At 39.7% G+C, this 22,033-nt stretch overlaps 1 protein-coding gene across 14 annotated transcripts in view; it reads right to left on the bottom strand.

Annotated features, from left to right (window-relative positions):
- Positions 1–569: 569 nt before the first annotated feature.
- Positions 570–22,033, bottom strand: part of CHRM3 (cholinergic receptor muscarinic 3) — a 379,451-nt gene continuing 357,987 nt past the window's right edge. For all 14 annotated transcript variants that reach the window (XM_080389750.1, XM_080389756.1, XM_080389744.1 and 11 more), the window contains one exon: positions 570–2,434. In XM_080389750.1, coding sequence (XP_080245876.1) covers positions 613–2,434 — 1,822 coding nt within the window. In that variant the 3' untranslated portion in view covers positions 570–612. The remainder of the gene's footprint in view (positions 2,435–22,033) is intronic.

Raw genomic sequence — 22,033 nt, 5'->3', positions numbered from 1 at the left:
TGTTTTGCTAGCTTGCTACATCTGTATGTGACAAATTGAAAGCTGTTGGACTCCTCGGAAACAGAAGAATTGGGCTAGCTAGATGTGCTTACCTGAGATCCCAGAGCTGATTATAATCAAAGAGCTGGGCAGATCAGTAATGGGTTTATAATTGCTATACAGCTTCTTGCAAATTTGTAGGAAAACTTTATTAAGTCTTTCATTCCTTAGTAAAAACATTGAAGTTTGTTAGTTTTTGCTGAATGCAAGACTTGAGTTTTATAATAAACTGGATTTATTAAAAGGATACATAAGCCTGGCAGCTGCTTTTCATGTCTTGATGTTTAAATATTTGAATCAGCACCCTGGAACCACCCTCCCACTCCACCCCACCCCACCCCACCCCACCCCACCCCATCCCGTCCCATCTTGTCCCATCCCACCCCACCCCACCCCATCCCATCCCATCCCATCTCATCCCATCCCATCCCATCCCATCCCGTCCCGTCCTGTGCCATCCTGTGCCATCCTACCCTGTCCCATCCCATCCCATCACACCCTGTCTCATCCCACCCCATCCCATCCCCGCCTTGTTGTTTTTTTTTTTTTTTTAATTGGTTAAAAAATACTATTCTATGAAGCCTCCCTAGGGATCCGCTTATGAAAAATGACGGACTGCCTTTGCTGATACTGCTGTTTACGTCGTTTTCGTTTGTCACACTGGCACAGCAGTAGCATCTTGAAAGTGTTTCTGAATGTTTTGTTACACAGTGCATAGCACATGGGGTTCACCGTGCTATTGATGTAGCAAAGCCAGTACCCCAGGTTCCAGAAAGTCTTGGGGATACATTTGCAAAAGGTGTTCACCAGAACCATGATGTTATATGGGGTCCAGGTAATGATGAAGGCAAACAAAATGGCACTGAGTGTCTGTGCCGCTTTCTTTTCTTTGATAAGTGACATTCGTTTTCGCTTTGTGATCTGACTTCTGGTCTTCAAGGCAAACTTTTTTGCGAGGGTTGCTTCCTTGAAGGACAAGGGCAGGGCTGCAGATGTCTTGGTCACTGATGAGATGCCATCAGAAGCTGTGGTTGTCTCTGCTGACCCTGGCTGAACTGGAAGCTTAGGAAAGCTCTTTTGGAAATTTCCATCATCCTGAACACTTTTGGGAGGATGTAATTTTTTAGGTTTCTTTTCCTTCGATTCTGTGTCGGATTTCTGCAGTTCATCCCCTGACTCATGCAGATCTTCCGAGGAGGGTAGTTTAGTCGAATTGAGGATAGCGCTGTGACCAGGGAGCTTCAGCACAATTGAATAGATGGCTCTGGTCTCTGCAGCAATGTCTTCTTCATCAGAGGAGGCGGAATTTTCAAGGGAGGCAGCAGCATCATTGTTGTTCCAGCTGTCGCTGCTGCTGTGCTCTTGGTCCCCTTGGTCTGTGTTGGGTTCCCAGCTCTTCATTGTGAGCCAGAAGTGACAGCGTCTGTATTTCCTTCGGGTGGAGCGTTTCATACTCTGCCGTTGCAGCTCGTAGCTGCTGCAGCTCCGGGAGCTGCCTGTCTGGTGTACGAAGCGAGCTGCCTCTGCTTCACTGCCCGAAGCCTGTAGCCCTGCTAACTCTTTGGTGCGTTTCTCGGTCTCCTTGTAGATCCTCCAATACAAAATACTCATAATGGTGACTGGCAAGTAAAAGGCAGCTATGGCAGTGCCAAAAGTGATGACAGGTTCACTTAGAAACTGGATGAAACATTCACCAGGAGGCACAGTCCTCTCCCCAACGAAATACTGCCAGAACAAGATGGCAGGGGCCCAAAGAACAAAAGAGATGATCCACGCTAAACCAATCATCACCCCAGCCCTTTTGGTTGTTCGTTTGGCTCTGTACGTTAGTGGCCTAGTGATGGAAAAATACCTGTCAAAACTTATGACAAGGAGATTCATGACAGAGGCATTACTGGCGACGTAGTCAATGGAGAGCCAAAGATCACAGGCCAAATTTCCTAAAGCCCAGTGGTCCATGATGATGTATGTGGTGAAAAGATTCATGGAAATAACACCAATGATCAAATCTGCACAAGCAAGACTCAATAAGAAGTAGTTGTTGACTGTTTTCAGTTGTTTGTTGACCTTAAATGCAACAATCACTAGGATGTTTCCTATGATGGTCACCAGTGCAAGGATCCCAGTGAGGAAAGCAATCAAAACTACTTGCCAGACAGCGTGTCCGCCCAGAGGGTCTTTGCTTGTGGCATTTAGGGACATGTTTGTTGAGTCCACAGTGGAGAAGGGAAAACTCTCTGTGGTCTGAGGGAAATCATAGCTGCCAATGAGGGACGCTGCTTCATCAAGGAGTCTCGGTCCATGCGAATCTCTCTTCCAGAAGGAGCTCACATTTGAAAACAGGGGCGAGGCTGAACTGTTGTTTTGCATGATCATTGTGGCTCTCTGACATAGTCTGCAGCAGGCAAAAAACAAACAAAAATCAAGTGAACGGGTGAAGATGGTACATATATAATCACCCTCATACGCACACACAAAATCCCTTTAGCACTTTGAAAGTGGTCTTTAAAAGCCAAGTTGTTTGTGACACATTCCAAGTCAAATACGTACGTGGTAGGACTCAGCTTACAGCTGTGATTAATCTGAGCTCTTTGTAGTCATCACATAGTGTTTCCTTAAAAACATGCAGTCAGAGAAGAGCCAAAAGCCCAGAAGAATTTGAACCTGCAGTATATTAAATACCCAGTAACTCTAATTCTTAATTAAAACACTCCCTGATGGATCTGCCCTGAACTTTAAATCTCAACAGGCCACTATCCTGGAGCATTCAAAAGCTAAATGCCAGACACATACAGCCACGCATCCTCCAAGTTCGATTTGATGCTGGTCCCCAGTGCCACCCTGGCACTAGCAGAACAAAGCCCCAGCCTCTGCTGCTTCTAGCTACAGTCAGTGACAAAAAATATTCTCTCTTCTCTCATACTATAGCATCGGGTTGTGGGTTTTTTTTTTTTTTTTTCTCAAACAAAAGCATCGTTTCATGGGTCAAGCTACTATAACCTGTGAGGCTGCAAAGATCTTCACATTTTAATCTACATTTTGGCTACCTGATAAAGGTACTAAAAGTTCTCATTAGCACTTTTTTGCACATGCCACTATTCATTTTTCATGCACATTTTTATACTTGGACTAAAGATTCTGTGCATCTAATTACTTCAAAATGTCTTTGAGGCAACACGTTAAAATTTCCTTTGAAAACACAGTCTCTAGAGTCAGGAAAAAATGTTTGGCTGATGTATGTCAAAGCAATCATTAAACACTTCAGGAAAAGAGGAAAGAAGTGTGAAAAAGATTCATGATTAAGCCTTCATACTTTTCCCCAAGTACTTATGTAAAATGAAGACATGCTTAGAGAATTTTGCATTTCCCTTATTTTATTAATATTGGTGGTCAACTGAGTAGATTCATTGTAATAAACCTATTATATCATCAGGATGCAAGAATTCTAATTAAAAAGTCCATCACTGACTGTAAATTTTGATGCTGTCAAAGAAACGTACATTTGTTTTGTAACTGTGAATCCTTCAGGAGTCAATCTGTTATGGCATGAAATAATAACAAGGATCAAAATGCACTGGTGTTACACAAAATATTTATTCAAAAGAGGAGGGTTTGGGTTTGACTCCTTAATTAAATTCTAGATTCTGTTTTCCCTTGAACTGTACTTGGCTTTGTTAGTAAGCCATAAGACACTATGTGATTTTAAATGGAGCAGTGCCTTTGGCGTGTGCAGTAAACAGACCAACAATCTCTTCCCTTAGCTCGCGCACAGAAACTAACACAACCCCCTCCCATATTTTGATATCTAGCATAAATGAGATATTATTTTTTCTATTTATTAATAGGAAGACAGGGTTACAATGATGCTGCCTTATTGTAATCTAATTCAATTTTATTGCATTCATCATCATATCACACAGGATATGAACATAATAATAACATAATAATGACAACAGTAAATATAGCTCTGGGAAATCACACAGTTAAATTTAACTCTTTTCCTTATAGAAAGATGGAAAATTTGGAGCAACTCAAACCATTTATAAAAAGACAAATGGTAAGTAAACTGCAAACCAACACTGATAAGTTTGATTTTCTTAAAAATGAAATTTTTATTTTCTTAAAATTCAAGTAGGTTGAAATTAAAACTACCTTTTATGAAAAAAAAACTTTTGACACTCCAAGTTTTCCTTTCTTTGCAAAGTTCATATGACAGAAATGTGCAGTTTTGCATAAAATTTTGGGCAAAAAAGACATTCTGAAAATTTGTCAAGCTGCTCCTCTAAGATGCTTCATATTTATTACCATTTTAATTGTTCCTTTCCCAAGAAAACCTAAATGAACTTTTCTGACAGAATTTCAGTCCTTGCCATCTATTAGAGAAGCTGTGGGACACAGCATTTTTATTTTTTTTCTTCCTCAAGATATACTACTTTTGACTATGGTGCCGGTGTAGCTCAGGTTACCCAGCATACAGCAACATGCCTTCACTGTTCCCTACCTTACTGTTTCAAAGAAGCTGAAGAGGTCAAACCTGCACTGCGTGAGAGAGGGAGGCTCATCCCGCCCACACCATACAAAATGAAAGTCTGCAGAAAGCCGTTTGCAACAAGGCAGCAGAGGTCTGGATGCTGGCAGCCAGCACAGTCACTTGGTTTTTTATTCACACCCCCTCCAGCACACTCCTACAGCTCACTCCCTTGACTTGACCAAAGATGACTATAAAAACGCCTACAAAAATGGAGATCCCACATACTCAAATACTATAAATGAAGGCCCCTGGAAACAATAATGTTCTCCTTTGACAAAGATAGTACAGCAGTATTCAATTTTGGCTTGCCCCTTCCAATGCATGGGTGAAACAAACACACAGGTGGCTTGTGAGCAACCACACAAGCAAATGTGGACAACGCTCTTGCCAGCTCTTCATGGGCCAGGGTGGTTACTCACACCCGGGAAAAAATCTTTGACCCAAACAGGATTGCTGGAAACCATTGTCTTGCAATGTTTTACTGTCTTACTGGCATCTTCTCCAGAGCTGTCACACAGAAGGAGGTCAAAACCAGAAGAGTATGAAAGAAATCTGAAATAATTATATTTGTTAAATATATGCTGTAAATGATTAATGTTATAGGGTGCAGGCCTTCCTTCACTGATGTTAGGGACAGAGAACAGAGGATGAAATTCAGGAAGCAACTCCTCCACTGACATGTAAAACTTGTAAAACCCCTACAAGGTAACAGCCACCATAGTCAAGCATGGAATGAGAAGTCTGCCAGGTAAGTTTAAATGGCGATGATATCAAAATGCTGCTTTTTCATAAAAAAAGGCAAGCTGGTATCTTCTAATACACAAGAAAGTACCAGGCAGAAGATACTGATGAAGGCAATGAAATTTTCACTACAGGACACAGAATAAAAAAAAAAAAAAAGTATCACTTTGAAGTGATGGTACAAATAACAGTATTACTAAGGAATATAAATAGTTGACAATCTGGTAGTACATCTCATTTTCATTGCATAACACAACCATAAACTAACCTGTTAGCCTTGCAAGTCCAAAAAAACCTACCGCATAAAAGACAGAAATATTCTTGCAAAATTAATATGTAAATGCTGCACATCTATCGCTATGTCCATAAAACAATTGTGAATTCTGTTTAATTGCAGACTTTGAAATGGAGTTTCAATGTAAATTAACCAATAAATCCTTTCAGAAAAGCTGTGCTTCAAAAGACTTATCATGAGGGAGCCTGGGCAAGCAGTACTTCAGCCGCAATCTTTCAGATGCCGAGCAAGTGCTGGAACTAAACTTTTATTTCTCAGGTCAGTTCTCCCATTCCTGGACTTCAAAGGAACTCCTCTGAAAGCCAATGTTTCAAGGAAAACCTGCACAGTCCTTAGTAGTCCGGTAACTGAGGAAGAGGAGAGACTGAGAGCAACCCACCAACAGCTCCCTGCTGCCCAGCACCATCCTGCAAAGCTGGAACTCCGCTTTTGAAACAATTCAGGCATTAAAGGGACCCCTGAACCTGCATTGGCTGGAGAATCTGATAAAACAGAAGTGCTAGCAGGATGAAGAGACCAGTCTTTGTTATTCTGGCTCTTCTACAAGCCCCTGTAAAAAGTGTCCTCCATACGTTCATCTCCATGTAAAAAAAAAAAAAAAAAACAAACACTGCCACCATCCTAACACACCAGAGCAGCGCAACTAGATTTTCTTTCATTTAGGAAGCCAAAGCAAACAAAGTTATCCATCATCTCCAAAACTGCCATGCCAAAAAATGCGTAGATGCGGTGCTTAGAGGCATGGTTCAGTGGTGGACTGGCAGCCCTGGGTTAACGGTTGGACTTGACGATCTTCGAGGTCTTTTCCAACCAAAATGTTTCTGTGACTCTGTGCATTTTCTGCTCTCTCTCTAATGAGTGCTACAGGGAAAGTGTCCTGAGTTCAAGACGAGGACAGCGTGACCTGCAGTGCAGCCGGCCAGCACCTGCCCAGCCCACCACGCGCAGCGGCAGAATGACACGCGGGCGAGTGGGAGAGCAGCCACAAACGTCTCAGTAAAGCAAACAGTGCAGCACAGCCTGAGCGAGGCAAACAAGCCAAACTGTGAGATGATTATAGGTTTATATACCAGGATAAGAGTTTACAAATCACTGGTATGATACACTACATTACAATTTCAAGCCAGGAAGTAACAAAGGAGAATTTTTTTAGCCCAAGAATATATAATTACTTACCTAAGATTACTGCTATGCTACTAAACTGTGGTTTGCGGGTATTTTGGTTCTTGTTTCTGCTTTATAGCAAGAGCTTATGAAAGGTACAGACGAGGGAATGGCTGTACAAACTTCCACATACACCCCGCCTGATGTACCTCTGCCCCCTGCCTCACTGGAGGGTCCGAGATATTAGGCATCCCACTGAGACCCATTGGAAAGGAAGGAGAAAGAAGCTGCAGAATGGTCACTAATTTCAATACATGGATAAACCACAGATTTGAAAGCCTGAATTTTTGCAATAGTCTAATTCATTGCATATTGCTCTAAATAGAAAGTAATGATAAATAGAAAGTAGGAAAAGCATTTCCTTTCTCTCTGCATATACATTTCAGCAGTTTTGTGAATACCTCACATTTCTGTTTATCAGTTCTTTTCCTTTCCTTAAACCTTCCTATTCACAAACCCTCAACCTCCATTTTTGCAGAAAAATCCATTTTCTTGCTGTCTTTAAAGACTTCCCAGACGTGTTTTCCAGGAAGTCAGATGGCACACTACAGGCTTGGCTACAGGTGGGCTCAAATGCAGTAACTCTTTACAACTGAAGAATTTCGCACCCCATCCATTTGCACAGACAAGAAAATGGCTTACCTTATACTTCCAATTTTTCCATTTTCCTCTGCACTGCTATTGCATACACATTAGCCTGAACATCAGAGAACTCCATGCAGTGAATTATTAAAATGTTTTCTAACATAAAGAATCCAAGCCTTTACCTAAACTAGCACATGTGCTTTGTTCCAAAAGTAGTATTTGGTAAAATAAAAATATATATGAATTTTAAAGTTCTGCTGAAATTATTCCCAAGATTACATATAATGAATTTTCAAATAACAGTTTTTGTGTTTGGTTTTTTTTAAATACAATAAAGAATTCTAAAAACTTCAAACAAAGAAAAGAAGATGCAAGTATACACGCTAGCCTTCATGGTTTTACATTTATTATATAGCAGATCACATCAGTTGCAGCTAGTGTAGCACAAGATACAGGATTCCTTATTAATGTGTATGTGATAACAGCAAGCACAGTGTTATTATCGGTGAACAGCAGCTCAGATTTATCATGACTTACTTATACTGAAGATTAAATATATTACACTGAATGCAGTTTTGCATCTTTGCAGAATGAGAGTCCTGAGGCACAGAAATCAATCCCATTATGAAATTCCTGGCCATTGTCTTACACATTCACATTAGATACACACAAGTAACTGATACACTTTTATACTTTTATATGTATGTACATATACACATAAGAATATATACATAAAATATATATTTATCACATAATGTGAAAAAGTATGCATATATATAGTTGCAGATGAAAGTATATGTATATATAGATATATGTGTATATACACACACACACAAATATATCTGCGCAAATATATACACATACTTTTGTCACATTATTCCAGACACTGTTATAAGGAAAGACTGTATCTTTCACTAATTAGATACCAACTCGATATAGATAAAGCTCAGTCAAACATACCCCACTAACACTTCAACCCAAGCTCTTCCATTTTCCATGCATAAAGATGTTTTGCTTATGCTTACTAAAATTACTTAAGATCTAATGTCTGTGCTTTAAAATCGCTTTTGTAGTTAATGAATTAGATTTGCTTAATATTTTCTTACTGTGTCGCTGCTGTTAGCGTGTGAAGTCTAGCATGGGCAAACTAGGAACTTGTTTCTTTAATCTTACGTGCTGTTTTTGTTACTTTGGAGGGGGTCTAGAGCACCTAATGAACAGCACCAAGCTCTGTGCCCTGTCTCCCTTGCTGCCCTGCAGTCAGCAGAAGGGAGCATCCCTCCGGGAGGAGAGGCAGGGGGATGGTAACTCAGGTGTTCCTACTGGGAGGCATAAGGATGGCACACTGGGAGCACCTGTGACTGCCCACCTGACACAGCCAGCAAGTTCGGTATCTAAAGCTGGGCCATGCAACGAGCCTCTTTTATGCCTTAATTTGCCAGGTAGCTTTTGCCAAATATCTACCATCTCCTTTACCTGGACTGAGACAGTGCCCAGCTGTACCTGCAGCACCCATGGCAGACCTGGCTTGCTTACACTGAATTTGCTTTTACAACATTTGCTCTTCCAAACACCTTACTTATGTGGTATTAACCCTTCACTGAGGGTTTTTACATTATGACAGAAATGTAGCTTTGAATACTAACGTGCTCTAATGGCCGGTGATTTCAGTGGAAAGATCTGCTTATTTACACAGCTACAAAAGAAAGAATAAATACTGTTACCACTGGGACCAGAAAAGCAAAAAAATCTCAGACACGCTGCATCTGTTCAAAAATCCAGATGCGTAATGCTGATCCCTTGCACGTAAGACTCCCATTTAAGACTGAATTTGTTACATGAACGGTAAAACTCTCTTGCATAATTTTTCCAAACATGCCGTATATGACATACATCCTAGGCTGCACAGTTAAAAGGACAGTGACTTTAACAGATATCCACATTTACCAAGTAAAGTTCTTTTGTGCTATTTATGATTTACTTCTTTAGCTTCAGTGACCCGATACTCATTCACTCCATGGCTTTCAGTTTCAAAATAATCCTGTCTTGAAATCCTCTAAAATGATTCCAGGGAGAAGTTTCCAAAATGAGCTACTAATCTCAGTAGTGATATGGCCTAAGGGCAGCGAAGGTTTATCACGTGTAGGAACAGCAGAGTTGCTGAAGGAACAGCACTTTTTTCGCTCGGGCACGTGTGCTGGGCGGTTATTGTCTGAACATCTCACACAGAACAAAGTGAAACCTTCAAAAGCCTGAGCTTGGATGCTTCTACAATTTTTGAATGCTTGAAAAGCAGAGCAAATCAGGTCCTGCTGATTACAGTAAATACTATCACCTAGAACAGTTAAATCTACGAGGTGTGTTCTTATGAAGAGATTATTTAAATTCCAGGCGGTTTCTCTTTCAGAGAGCTTTATTAGAATTACATCACATTTGTCCAACTGACACTGGAGGAAATGGACATGTGCTCTGAAATGTAGTGGGAATTCCAAACAGTTCTGGAGAGTTTCACCCACGTTGAGCAACCCACTGGCTCTGCTGTGGGAGGCTGGGCTGAAGGGTTGGTTGCTACATTGAATTTAAACATGATATTAGACTGAGATGGAAGAACAACACCAGCCATTGAATAATCTTGTTTATGCATGAGGGGTGCATAATTTATCCTTTGATTAAAACCTACCCATCTTAAAGACATCATTTCAATTTTTTATTATATATACACTTTTCAACATAATACTACTTCATATTTTGTTATATATTACAATGTTGCATTGAAGTCACGATCTAAAATTTCACCGTGCACTCTGCTATCTCTGTATGAAATACTGTCCATTGACTCCACAGATAATCCTCCCAATGAGGCATTTCAAAATCACATTAAAATGTTGATCATGTGAAATAATGGGAATTCTTACACTTAACTATGTTGTCTTCCTAGATATTGATAAATGCCAGAACACCTTGAGTAGACATGGAAAAATATGTGCCTAGATAGAGAGAAAAAGATTTCAAGCCCTCTAAATGAATTTATCCTCTTTTACTAAAATGGCATCCTTCACTAAAAAATTAATCATGTTTGAGAAAATTAATATCAAGAAGAGCTTGTAACCAATGCTAGATAAACCAAGAAAATTTTAACTATCTTTGTAATCCAGCCTTACTTTCAGTAATCCTTGCATGCATTTAAAATCCATATTTAATGTGGATATTTGCCTTTAAGAACCTTTACAGGGAACAACAGCCCTCATCAGAAGACCTCTTCACTATCTTTAACTAAACTGCTTTAAGAGAAAGTAATTAATTGTTTATGCTATGAAATTGACACATTTTTGCTTTTACTGTTTGCTCACTGACACAATATACCACCAGGGTAAAATGGAAAACAGTACAAACATTTCTCAAGTATCAAAGAAGACAGAGAGCCCGGACACTGAGCTTTAAAGAGGTTCACCTGGAACACTCTTCTCGATTTCATTTGTCTGCAAGAAGAAAAGGAAATGACAAAATGTTGTCAAGCCTTGAAACCTGAAAATGGAAAATATCCTCTTTCTGGAAATCCTTTCCATGGAGGGAAAACAAACAGCCCAAACTAAAAAACATAAATAAAACCTCAAACCACAGTTTTGATTTTCTACCTTTTCAAAAATAGGGGTTTTTTTCTTTTGGAAGGTCATTTCATTTTCCGTCAACTTCAAGCCGAATCTCAGACATATTTTGACAAACTGCTGAAAGCAGATGAACTCTGCTTTGTTATTTATTTAGGGAAAATAATAAAAAATATTTGTCATTTCATCAAGGTCTGGGAAAGAGCTATCAAAGCCTCTGGTCCAGATGTCATGTTCATCTGCAGTCAGGTCCCATTATATGAAAGTTCTCTAATTTACATAATTTAAATGTATTAAATATCATGAGTTGAAAGTTCTCTTGAGTCTAGGTGAATCCTAAAAGGTTCTAAATTATACTATCGCTGACCACTGCGTTTTCTACCGTAACTAAGGCTTTGCATGCAGGTGCTATAAATGCAGACCACTTACTATAGCTGTTGGTGATGGATAGTTTGGCAATTTTACATAAGATGCAATAAAGTGACTTGAACACTGTTAGGAAACACTTATTAAGGGAAATTTATTGTTATTGGCTCTGGTGACTGAAATATTATTGCTATCTACTGTGGCAAAACCAACACTCCCACACTGGACAGATGGTTTACTTAAAAAGCTGAAAGAAAAAAACCACAAAACAACACACCAACCTGCTGAGAGGTTTCAGCTAGAAGAGAAAAACTGATCAGAAATAGCTATTAGCTAATTAAATCTATATATATATTTGGACACTGGAACTATTTATACTGAAAAGAAAATTTTATGAGAGAAACTTTGTGTCAGAATACTACATTTTTAATCACATTACTATTTTTTTTCTACATAATGCTTTAAATCATGCAATCATAATAATGCTTTTAAAGCATTTTTGTTTGGTGTCAAATGAAGATTGGCACAGTTGGTCAGAAAATAATATTTTCATTGTATATATTTATTCAATTGTTTTACTGAATAGAAATTCCTAACGTCTGGGATTTGGGGATATCCTTTCATACTGACAATTTAATCAAAGCATATGTGCTAGTAATTTATTAAGGAATGAAGCTATTGCCAGGGAAGTAAAGAGGTCTGTGTGTGCCCTTTTTATAGATTACATTCCTTTAATAGTTATAAACAAAATGCTATGATATAATTGAAATGGAATATTTTTTACCTCAATGGAACACCTTGGTAAATATTATTTTAAAAAGGGAAAATTGTTTGTTTCAACGTGTCACTGGAAATATTTGCGCAAATACTGTTTCATTACTCACTGGTGTATTTTAAGTCCCTTCCCATCTGTCTAAAGGTGGATTTTAATCCCCACTAGGTGGCACAAGGGTTATTCAGAAGCAAAAGTCTGGACTGTAACAAAAGCTTAACCAGTCTTCCATAAATCCTGTGTCTTATACATGGAAATTATAACCGACCAATTTATATCTATTCCTTGATAGGGATAACAGCTAAAAGCAATGCAATCATCCAAATATTGGTCTGAATCAAAATAGTAGCCAAATTACCAAAAACTGTTTTGTGCTGTAGCTTAACATATCTTCTTGGGGTTTTTTTGGTTTTTTTTGGGGTTTTTTTTTGTTTTTTTTCCCCCTGGACTAGACATATCTGAAAGTCCTGGGGGAATTCTGTAACTTAATCAAAACGGCCCATTCCAAACTGCGACCTCCTGTAGGTATGTTGCCAGGAATTTGTAAAGTCTCTGGGAAATCAGTGGTAGAAGGCACTGCAGATTTTAATGCCTGCAAGCAATTGCTTTTCACTCCAATACAAGTAAGTATGCTCCAATGTTATAATATTTTTTAGGGTTTTTTTTCAGGATTTGTTCTTTTCTTTTCTTTTTTTTTGTTGTTTGCTTGTCTAGAGTTATACAGCAAGATAAATGGAGACATGCGCAATGAAAACAGTCCTGACAGAGAGGGAGGAGGCGGTAATGAAAAAAATATTTTAAGTTATTCTACCCAAATGCCTGTTGGCAACCCCCGTGACAGTGCCCTCTTCCTACCAGCACTTCACTAGGTTGCTCTGTATTTATTTGCTTGAATATCTGCCTTTTCTGCCCACTTGAAATATATCCCAAGAGTTTGAAGCTACAGTCTTAAAAAAGCCATTCTAATATAAAGAACACACATTAACAAAGCAGTGATTTTATTCAGTGTCCAGCATGGACCTGCCCCAGCGGTTAATCACAGTTGCACAGCAGTGCATGCGTTTCTGTAACACCTCCTGCCTTACGGCTGTAGTAGTTATGTGGTAAAGGGGGCACAAGGCTGAGGAAGAAAAAGGAAGGTCAGTTAAGTAAGTTAAATGAGGTACTCAAGTGTATTCCTAATTCTATTGCAGGGTTTCCACACACTGGAGGAGGAGTGACTTATGCAGATCTTTAAAATAATATCACCTTACCTTAAAAAGATACTGCAAAGCTGAATTTAGTAACTCACAGGCATTCCTCAACTTTATATATCTGCAGTTTTGCAAAATGAACACTCTTGAACTGTATCTTTGCAAGTTTTCATCTCAATGCTTCTAATTAAAATAATTCCACCAACAAAAAAAAGCCATTTTTAAATTCAGCCACTATATATTCATCTACTACACTACAAGTTTTCTTCTCGCTATCTAGCTAACACACTCATGATACTCTGCACTCCCTCTTTGTTGCTGCTTCTGAGAATTCATGCATTATGACATGGCAAATAGAAAGACATGGAGATACAATTACATTAGCTGTAAAGGTTGCTATCTAAGTAACAGGATTTTGCTTCTAAAATAAGAAGGTAAAGTGGACTCACGATTATTTGCATTTGCTCTTTCAAGCCTGTAAAACCTGCATTTTGCAAACACATTAGGGTCCAGGATAATCAACAAAAAGCTTAAAATCAGGAGTCCCAGATAAATTAGAAGGAAAATATTTCTCCCAGCTTTGACAGGGTTGCTCAAATGGCAAGTATTGAATACGTTACTTCCACAAAAGAAGTGGAGAGCTAGTAGAAAGAGAAGAATCTGCACCTAGAAAAAATGCCTCCTGCCCTGAAAGGTCAAAGGAATTTTAATGCTTGAACTATGAACAGGGATGCATGCTTTCTGTGGTTTCACTGAGTCCCATTGCCCTAAAAAAAGAATTATTAATGATTCATTAAGTATTTCCTTCATTCACCTGCCTTTATCTTCCAGCTGACCCAGTTTTATGTTTTTGTTTGCCAGTGGTCTGTACTTCCAGGTTGCTGTGGGTCTATCTGGCCACCTATTCCTATTTGGTTACCATTCAGGAAGTTATTTTGTTTGTTGTTTTTTTAACCTTTCTTGGCAGCCCTACAGTGATCCACGTGGGTAAAAGCTCCTAGGACTCAGAAGTCTTAATTAGTTAAGTATCTGCAGCAAACCCCAGACAGACTTCAGATGAGGTAAATGGATTTGGGAGTTCTGCTGGTGGACATCACAGCAAAGGACAAATGGAAACGTCAGTTGCTGCTCTTGGTACCTTCCCCTCCCATTTCTTGCAGGACGGGAGGTTTGCTGTAGCAGGGCCAGTGTAGGCTCTGCCTCTTGCTTGCCTACGTGACCTGAGCAACAGCTCCCAGTGCTGGTTTCAATTCATTATTCCCATCCCAGTTTGCAAGACTTGTGAGCTGGTTCCCTGTGTTGTGTTCAGAAAGGAGCTGGTACTGCAGTGCCACTGTGTTCTTCTAAAAAACCTGCCCTGTGGGGCAAGGGTTGGAGGGGAAGAGGTGCAGCTAGGGTTTGTATCCAGGGCTGGTGTACTGAAAACGGGAAAACCAAATGATCAGTGTAAACTGCACGTGCCGGTGAATGCTTGTGTGTTAAAAGCTCCCGCAGCCCTGCACGAAATTTCACTGTACAAACAACAACAATCTGGATAAAGATAAAAGGAACACAGATTATAAAATACAGAGGAAGGAATGACAGAAGGTAAAACAACTGGATAGGCAGGGCATGGTAAAAAGCTTATTAAGATGCAATTTGATAACGCTTTATGGGAACCTGAAGTTAGCATGGAAGGCAGGAAGGGCATGCAGGCAATCATTTCTTTTGGGATAAGGATTCCCATATCTAAAAGTAGCAACAAAATCACTTGAATAAAAAGACATTTCCATTTGTTGGAGCAGTGATTCTCTGTCATCAGTCTTCCCTCTTCCTATGGTAGCCCTCGCAGCTTACTCTTGAAGAAAGTGAGGCTGGTATAACCACAGCTATAGTTAGGAGTCCAGGTATAATGGAATGAATAAGTCAAGAACAGCTAGGGCTCGTAACCCTCTTCTACAGAAATAAGCGTGTTCAATAATTAATTATTCAAAATTAAGCAAGAAAAAAGAATTGTTTGAGAGCTGCTGGAAAAAAAAATGCCTCCATCCTAAGGAACCTAAGTTTGACACAGCAGAAATACAAATTCAAAGAGTAGGAAGGGAAGAACAAGGTTTCTGTCAATAATACCAGAATTTTACAGAGCAAGATGAGTGCACAGAGTTGTTTTGGCATACATTATAAACAGATCAATGTTTATCTCTCATATGTGTGACAGCAAAAATACCAGCAATAACCTTGGTGAAGACAAGTTAGAAGCCACACAGCCACCCAGACTTTCAGGAAACCCACACCTTCTGTTAAAAAAAAATGCATTTTTTTCAAAATCCCTCACCCAGTTACTTCAGTTTTACACCATTTCAGCTGAGACTGAGATTTAATCACAGATGCTTGGTACAATAGAATGAAGAACAGAGCTAAAAAGAGAATCAGGTTCCCAAAGAGACCAGGCGTTATGGAGGAGCCAGTGACTTGGCACTGCGAGCTGAGGCCAGGTGAAGGCAGACAAACATGTGAGCCTCTGAGTCAAGTCCTTCTTCTTGCCCCTCCGGCTGCTGCAAGTATCCCAGCAAATCCACCATGCTTGCTCCTGAAATACTCATTGCATGGGACCTCTTTGATACAGTATTGTTTTATGAAACAAAGGAGACGGGGAAAACTCAGTTTCCACAAAGCAAGAAGACATTAAAAACGACAGATGAGAAGAAGAAAAGCAACTTGTTCCCATGCCTATTCTCTCACAGTGAATTGCTGTAGCAGAAGAAAGGCACAGATAAGCAGTGGCCCATCTGATAAAACGATCTCCCCCAGTGATAGCAAGAGGCAGCTAAGGGACCGGCTCTGGTGCCGGCTCAGCTGGGAGCCCTGGTGGCTCCTTGCTGCTTGGGGAGCAGCTGTTGCAGAAAGGGAGCGAGTGTACAGTATCTGAAACCCATGGGCACCAGGAAAATGCACCGCCTGGATTTATCCGTATGTGCATGAAATACAGCGGGAGAGGGCATGTGGAAGGAAAACTGGAGCTGGCTCCTCAAGTGGCTCTGTGCTGACATGTATGAGACTAGAGTTCACATCCTGACTGGCTTCTTTATCTTTACTCTTTAAGTGACATTCATATTTTAGTAATAACTAGTAATTTTCATGGGTCAGCCCAGAAGTGATGTGCAAGGCATAAACCATGTTATTATGAAAGAGAACATGTGGCTATTGTGTTACATTTACAAAAACCTTGGACTTCAAGAAGTCAAACACTGTTGCATCGTATGATTATTTCCAGCAATAGCCGGGCAAGACTGAACAGTGTCGGAATGTGCTGGAGCCGCTATATTTATGCACAGTGTTTCCAGCAAAGTAGGTTTTGATTTTTTTATAATCCTTGTAGCTACAAGGATTCTGCACCCTGAGCTCTTCTGTGCACTTCAATGTATTGTTCTCAGATGTACAAAAAAAAAAATAAAATACACCTTTCCCTGCTTTGCTTCCTTTGGTAGTGCCGCAGCAGAGCTCAACATTGCTTATATACAAAAACGTCTATGTCATAAATCCCTCATGACTCTACAGATCATGAGATATTTCACATCAGTGGCCAGTTAAAACAACACGTACCCCTAGTCTCCCAGGAAGGAAGTAGTTCTTAGCATTTTAGGTTTATGGTCCAAGAGAGCTCTTGGTATTTCTTTCTAAAAACGTTAAGGAGATATTTGAGGGCATAAAATACAACATGATGCTCAAGCTCCACCGAAATAAATAACAGTGTAAACATGGTGTCCAACCTGCCTCTGCCCTAAAGGCTTGTCTCCTCTTCAATATTGGTTATATTGCCAGTTCAACTCTGTTCAGACTGTTTCAACAGTATGAGCTTTCAAAGAAGACATATTAGGACAAGTTCACTCACATGAGGAGGATGGATCGTTTTCCCTGTAGCACAAGGTAACTAGTTTGAATTTGTAACCGTAAACTGAACTGTAGCTGTGAATAGGAATGCAGGACCCACATCACTGTAGTATAGTCTGACCAGAGAGGGCAAACAACGACACGGTGGTGCGGTGGTGTGACAGCTGAAAGTCATGTTTAAGAGGTTTTCAAAGTTGAGGCAGCTCGGTATTCCTGTCCTGCTTGTAGGTGGATCCATAACCACTGGCTGCTGGCTCCCTTCAGAGACCAAGTACTTACACCAGATGGACCTCTGCTTCTTAAGTCTGCACAGCCAAAATAATGTTTTGGGGAGACATAAAACTAAATTTGCATCAAACGGGTAGCAACTCTGAGCAGAGAGAGAACAAACAACACTGCTCTGGTCCCTGAATACAATTGTTTTAAAACAATAATGTACATTACTTAGCATCATTAAAGCATGCATTATTTATTGATTTATTTATGTTTTAAAGGTGCATTTGGTCTACATTAGGTCAGAACCAGCTATCATGTGTATGGGCACTCCAGTAGTGACAAACTCCATCATATCAGATTTGAAACATTATCGGGGGAAAAAGTAAGGGGGATCAGCCCAGGTGTAACGGCATATGAGGGAGCTTTTATAATTTACTTTGTGTCTGCACCACTGAAGGATTTAATTGAAATGCTCTATCATCAATATAGCACACAGCAGGATTTTCTGGATTTTTTGTTGTACTTATCATCAAAATGCTGGATTTCCCAGCCATTCTCAACAGTATGTGCCAAAAAATATAATTTCTACCTAAATGCTTAATGAAAATTAAAGCATTGGGGTACCTAGCCATCACTGAAAACTATCTATTGATTTGAACAGGCATTTAGCATCCAGTGTCTGTAGCTTTTTAAAAAATCCTACCCTTAATCACAAAACATGGCCCAGTTTCTGAGATTCAGATTATCTGCATTCCTACTGTAGTAAGAAATTATGAATGCATACAGGAATTCCAAGATCTTGAAGGAAGTAACACTAACTTAATTATTGACACTTAACAATACTAATTGTCGCCAGAGAACTGGTAAGAGTTTCAAAAGGCAAAATGTGTCCACAAGGGACAGTTCTGGATCGCAGTCACTCTGCTATGTATTAACATTTACCTTCGCTTTTGAAATGGAGAACATTCAATGTAGCCTGTTTTGATCTGAGCTTGCTTTTCCAAATGTCTCTGTTTCCCCACCTATCCCTCTCATTAACCTTTATTGCTGTTTCATGACGGTTTCAGCTGAAAACTTACGCATAGAGTCAGTATCCTCCAAGCTCCAGTTTATTAGTGAATACAACTAAGCTGCAACTCTTTAGGTTCCACGTAAACCTATCAATATTCCCAGGCTGGCTGTGCTTTCAGCTGCAGGAGAAATGTTCTACGTCTGCAGCTGCAGCGTATTAAAACTAAAAAATGAGGGGTTTGATGGCACTTGCACATTTCTGCCCTTTCATCTGTCCTTTATCACTCATTTACTCACAGGAGGAAGTGACTTTTCCTGCCAAGGTAGAGGTAAATTGTGTCAGACGAGGGCAAAAAAGGAAAAAGATTCATTAGTGTACCAGAGGAAACAATTTCTGAGATGCAAAGTGTCAGCAGAAATCAGGGCTTCTACTGTTTCACTCCCATGACCTTATTCAAAATGGCATAATAAACCACATGCTTTTTGCTATTAGAAATAATTTTCAAATTATAGGACCTAGATGAATTACTGTTTCACTAGAGCCTCTCTACTCATCAACACTTGTTTTTCCTTTCATAAAGCAGAGGAAAAGCTTTTCTGAGAAGTAGAAATAAAAATGCATGTTCTACTTGTAAAAATGTGAGAGCTGGGCAATAATAAATGCTGATGTAATTGGAAGTACTGTCCTTAATTCCAACGCTGCAAGATTTCACACTCAGTTTATTTCAACACACTTTATAATTTCAACTTTTTTTTTCCATTTGAGTAATTTAGCACATTTGAAATGCTTCTTGCCTCTCTTATTTTGTAATGCAAAAAATAATTAAAAAAAATAATAAAAAAGTAAGATTGAAACAAACCTAAATATTATTTAGACTGCAAAGACAAACTGGAGACATGAATGCACATGCAAGTTTGCTGGCACGGGCAAAGAGAAGGTCAGCTGGAAACAGGGTGCACACCTAACCCCTGAGATAAAAAGGAAGAAAGAAGTTACCAGTATCAGAGAAGGGAAACGGAAGGCATTTAAACAGCCAGCCATAATAGTCTCTAATACAGCAGAGTTCGAGGGAATGACGGGGATGTGGCTTACAGGGCGCTCACCATCAGAGATTCAGGAATATTGTGCCTTATACAGTGCACAAAATGTCTAGAGGTAATACGCCGTTTGTGAGCCCTTGTTACCCCAAGGAGACGAAAGGCTGGGATTTTACTCTTTGCTCCTGCCAAAAAGAACCAGGTATGACAAGCCAGCGTGGCAGGGTCTCAGGTGTGCAGTCTGAACTCCCGGGTGCTAACGTCACTGCTTTCAGCTGGCTGCACTGCTGGGGGGGATGCTGTGCGGTAATTGTCACAAAGGAACTTCCAGCAACGGGCCTCACGATACGGCGGGTCAGAATTCACTCGAGACTGTCAGAGATGTTTGCTAGGGTTTTTTTATTTATTCACTGAAACTTCTGGGCAGAAATCAAGGCAACCAGAAGAACAGGAGATGAGACCTGGAAGCCACGAATCTGAGTAACCACATCTCAGCTGATTGCACTTAGAGTGTCTTAATCTGGTCGGAGGCAGGGAGCACCAGATAGCCTAAAGCCATAGGTGCAGAGAAAACCAGCACTGCTAAAAAAGCACAGGGGGGTAACGGATATGCACGCACACGGAGCAGGGTTCTGGGATGCCTCATTTCAGCCATAACTGGAGAAAAATTGCATGTGTCTTTCCCTTTACTACCCTTTCCCTTTAATATACATCATTCATTTTCCTGGCTGCATCAAGTACTTGATCCTCTCCAATCTGATCTGTATCAATACTATAATCTTCACTCAAAACTGTTTTTCAAAAAAAGCAGATACATCAGTATCAAATAAAAATGTCTTATTGCAAACCTAGGGAGTTTAAAAAAAAAAAACAACCTCTAGCAGAAGGTCTCTTCAAGGCAGATTTTTCCATCAAGTAATATTCACTTTAATTGAAACACGTGAAATGCAAGCAAATTCATATTACTTAACTGTCTAGTAGGTGCATATTATAAGTGGGTGGCAACGGTTCTTTCTCTAGAAGTTACTTTTTTTCTTCTAACATGTAAAGAAATTTCCAAATAACTCAACAAACCATTTTGGTTTCCTTGAACTTGCAAAAACCCCCAACACTTCCCAATAAAAAGACCTGTTGGAACATCTTTCCCTGTACATATTTAAGCACAGAGCCCCTTGTGTGTGCATGTACACACAGACAGATTCAGTGCTGTGTGGTTAGAGAAGTCAATATGCTGCTCTGGGCTCTGTTCCTAATGGAAGTCACTGGTGTGTCATTCTGTAAGTCACATTAATCCCTCATTTTTATAAATGGGTATAAAATCCATTTACCTAATTGTGATGTCCAAGTCCCAACTGAATTACTCTGTAAGACATATTCATGCCTTCGAAAGAAAACTCCTTAGAGCTTATAGGAAATAGCTAATATAATTTGACCTTTTCCCTAAAGCCAGGTAAATATCAAACCTTACTTTGCATGTCTAGATGAAATCTGACTTGAGAAATCCAGGTGGAATAGCGATACTTTCATGACTCTTGAATGATGTTCTCCCACCTGATTAGAACAGCCACCCCACAGGACCCCAGTTCTGCTCCCTTTGCTCATGTTCAGTGCCGCGGACATGGAGAGTGCAAGCAAACTTAATGGGGAAATCCAGATCATTCAGGGTTGTGAAAAGTTGCCATCAGCTGGATTAATAAATTGCTAGTTATCAGCTCAGTTTCATTTCAAGATGTCTCTATATGTGCCTGCTGTTAACTGATACAGCCTCAAATTTAATCTGCAAGGGGTGTTGCATGGAGACTCCCATGGGCTCTGAGTGCAGACAGTCAGTCCCCTGTCTTCAAAGGCTGTCGGGACTGACCCTCCTGTCCTCATCAGGCTTCTGTTAGACAACTCAAGTTCTCCACTTCCAGGCTGCTACGCACTATCATGCTCTTAATATTTGGATTTAGCCTTTTAAAAACCAAACAATCCTGGTTTCTTCGCAATCATTTTCTTCTTCTGTTTGCTGTAAGATCTTCACCCTAATCTCTTACAAACATACACAAACTTGGGAGCTTCCTTATAGCTGTGTTAATATGATTTTTCTGCAAATTCGTATCAACCCCTCATTTCTCTTTCCGCTCATTTCCATCCACACAAAACAGGAATAAAACCCTACTGTTCTTATTTGTGACTTATTCCAATAGCACACAGATGCAAGCATGTTCATAAAGCGTAAAGTGGCAAAGGGGGATTATTTTTCAATTGTTTCTTTTCTGCAAAAATGATATTAAGCCTGACTCATAGTAAATGAAGGACAGCATTTATGTCTTCATTCAAAATGCACTCAACAGGAAACAATCATTTTCAAATATGCTTGCTTATGTAGAAGTGTTTGCTTCCCTACCAGTTTAGAATTGTAGCTTACGGAATGGATTCTGAAAAAATCATTAATAAACTCAACCAAAACGGCACAAAATATATAATGCATCAAAAAGGTTTGCTATATTTTCAACAATTTAACTGCCCAGCAGGAACATAATGTTGCAAAGTTTGTTATTTTCTATATGCTTGATTGATATTTGACCTTCTGTGCAAGCCAATATATGAGTGAATGTGTCATAT

Source organism: Falco punctatus (genome assembly GCF_963210335.1).
Source record: "Falco punctatus genome assembly, chromosome: 5".
NCBI classification, from domain to species: domain Eukaryota; kingdom Metazoa; phylum Chordata; class Aves; order Falconiformes; family Falconidae; genus Falco; species Falco punctatus.
The sequence above is the reverse complement of the archived record's forward strand: the minus strand, read 5'-3'. Positions and strand labels throughout refer to the sequence as shown.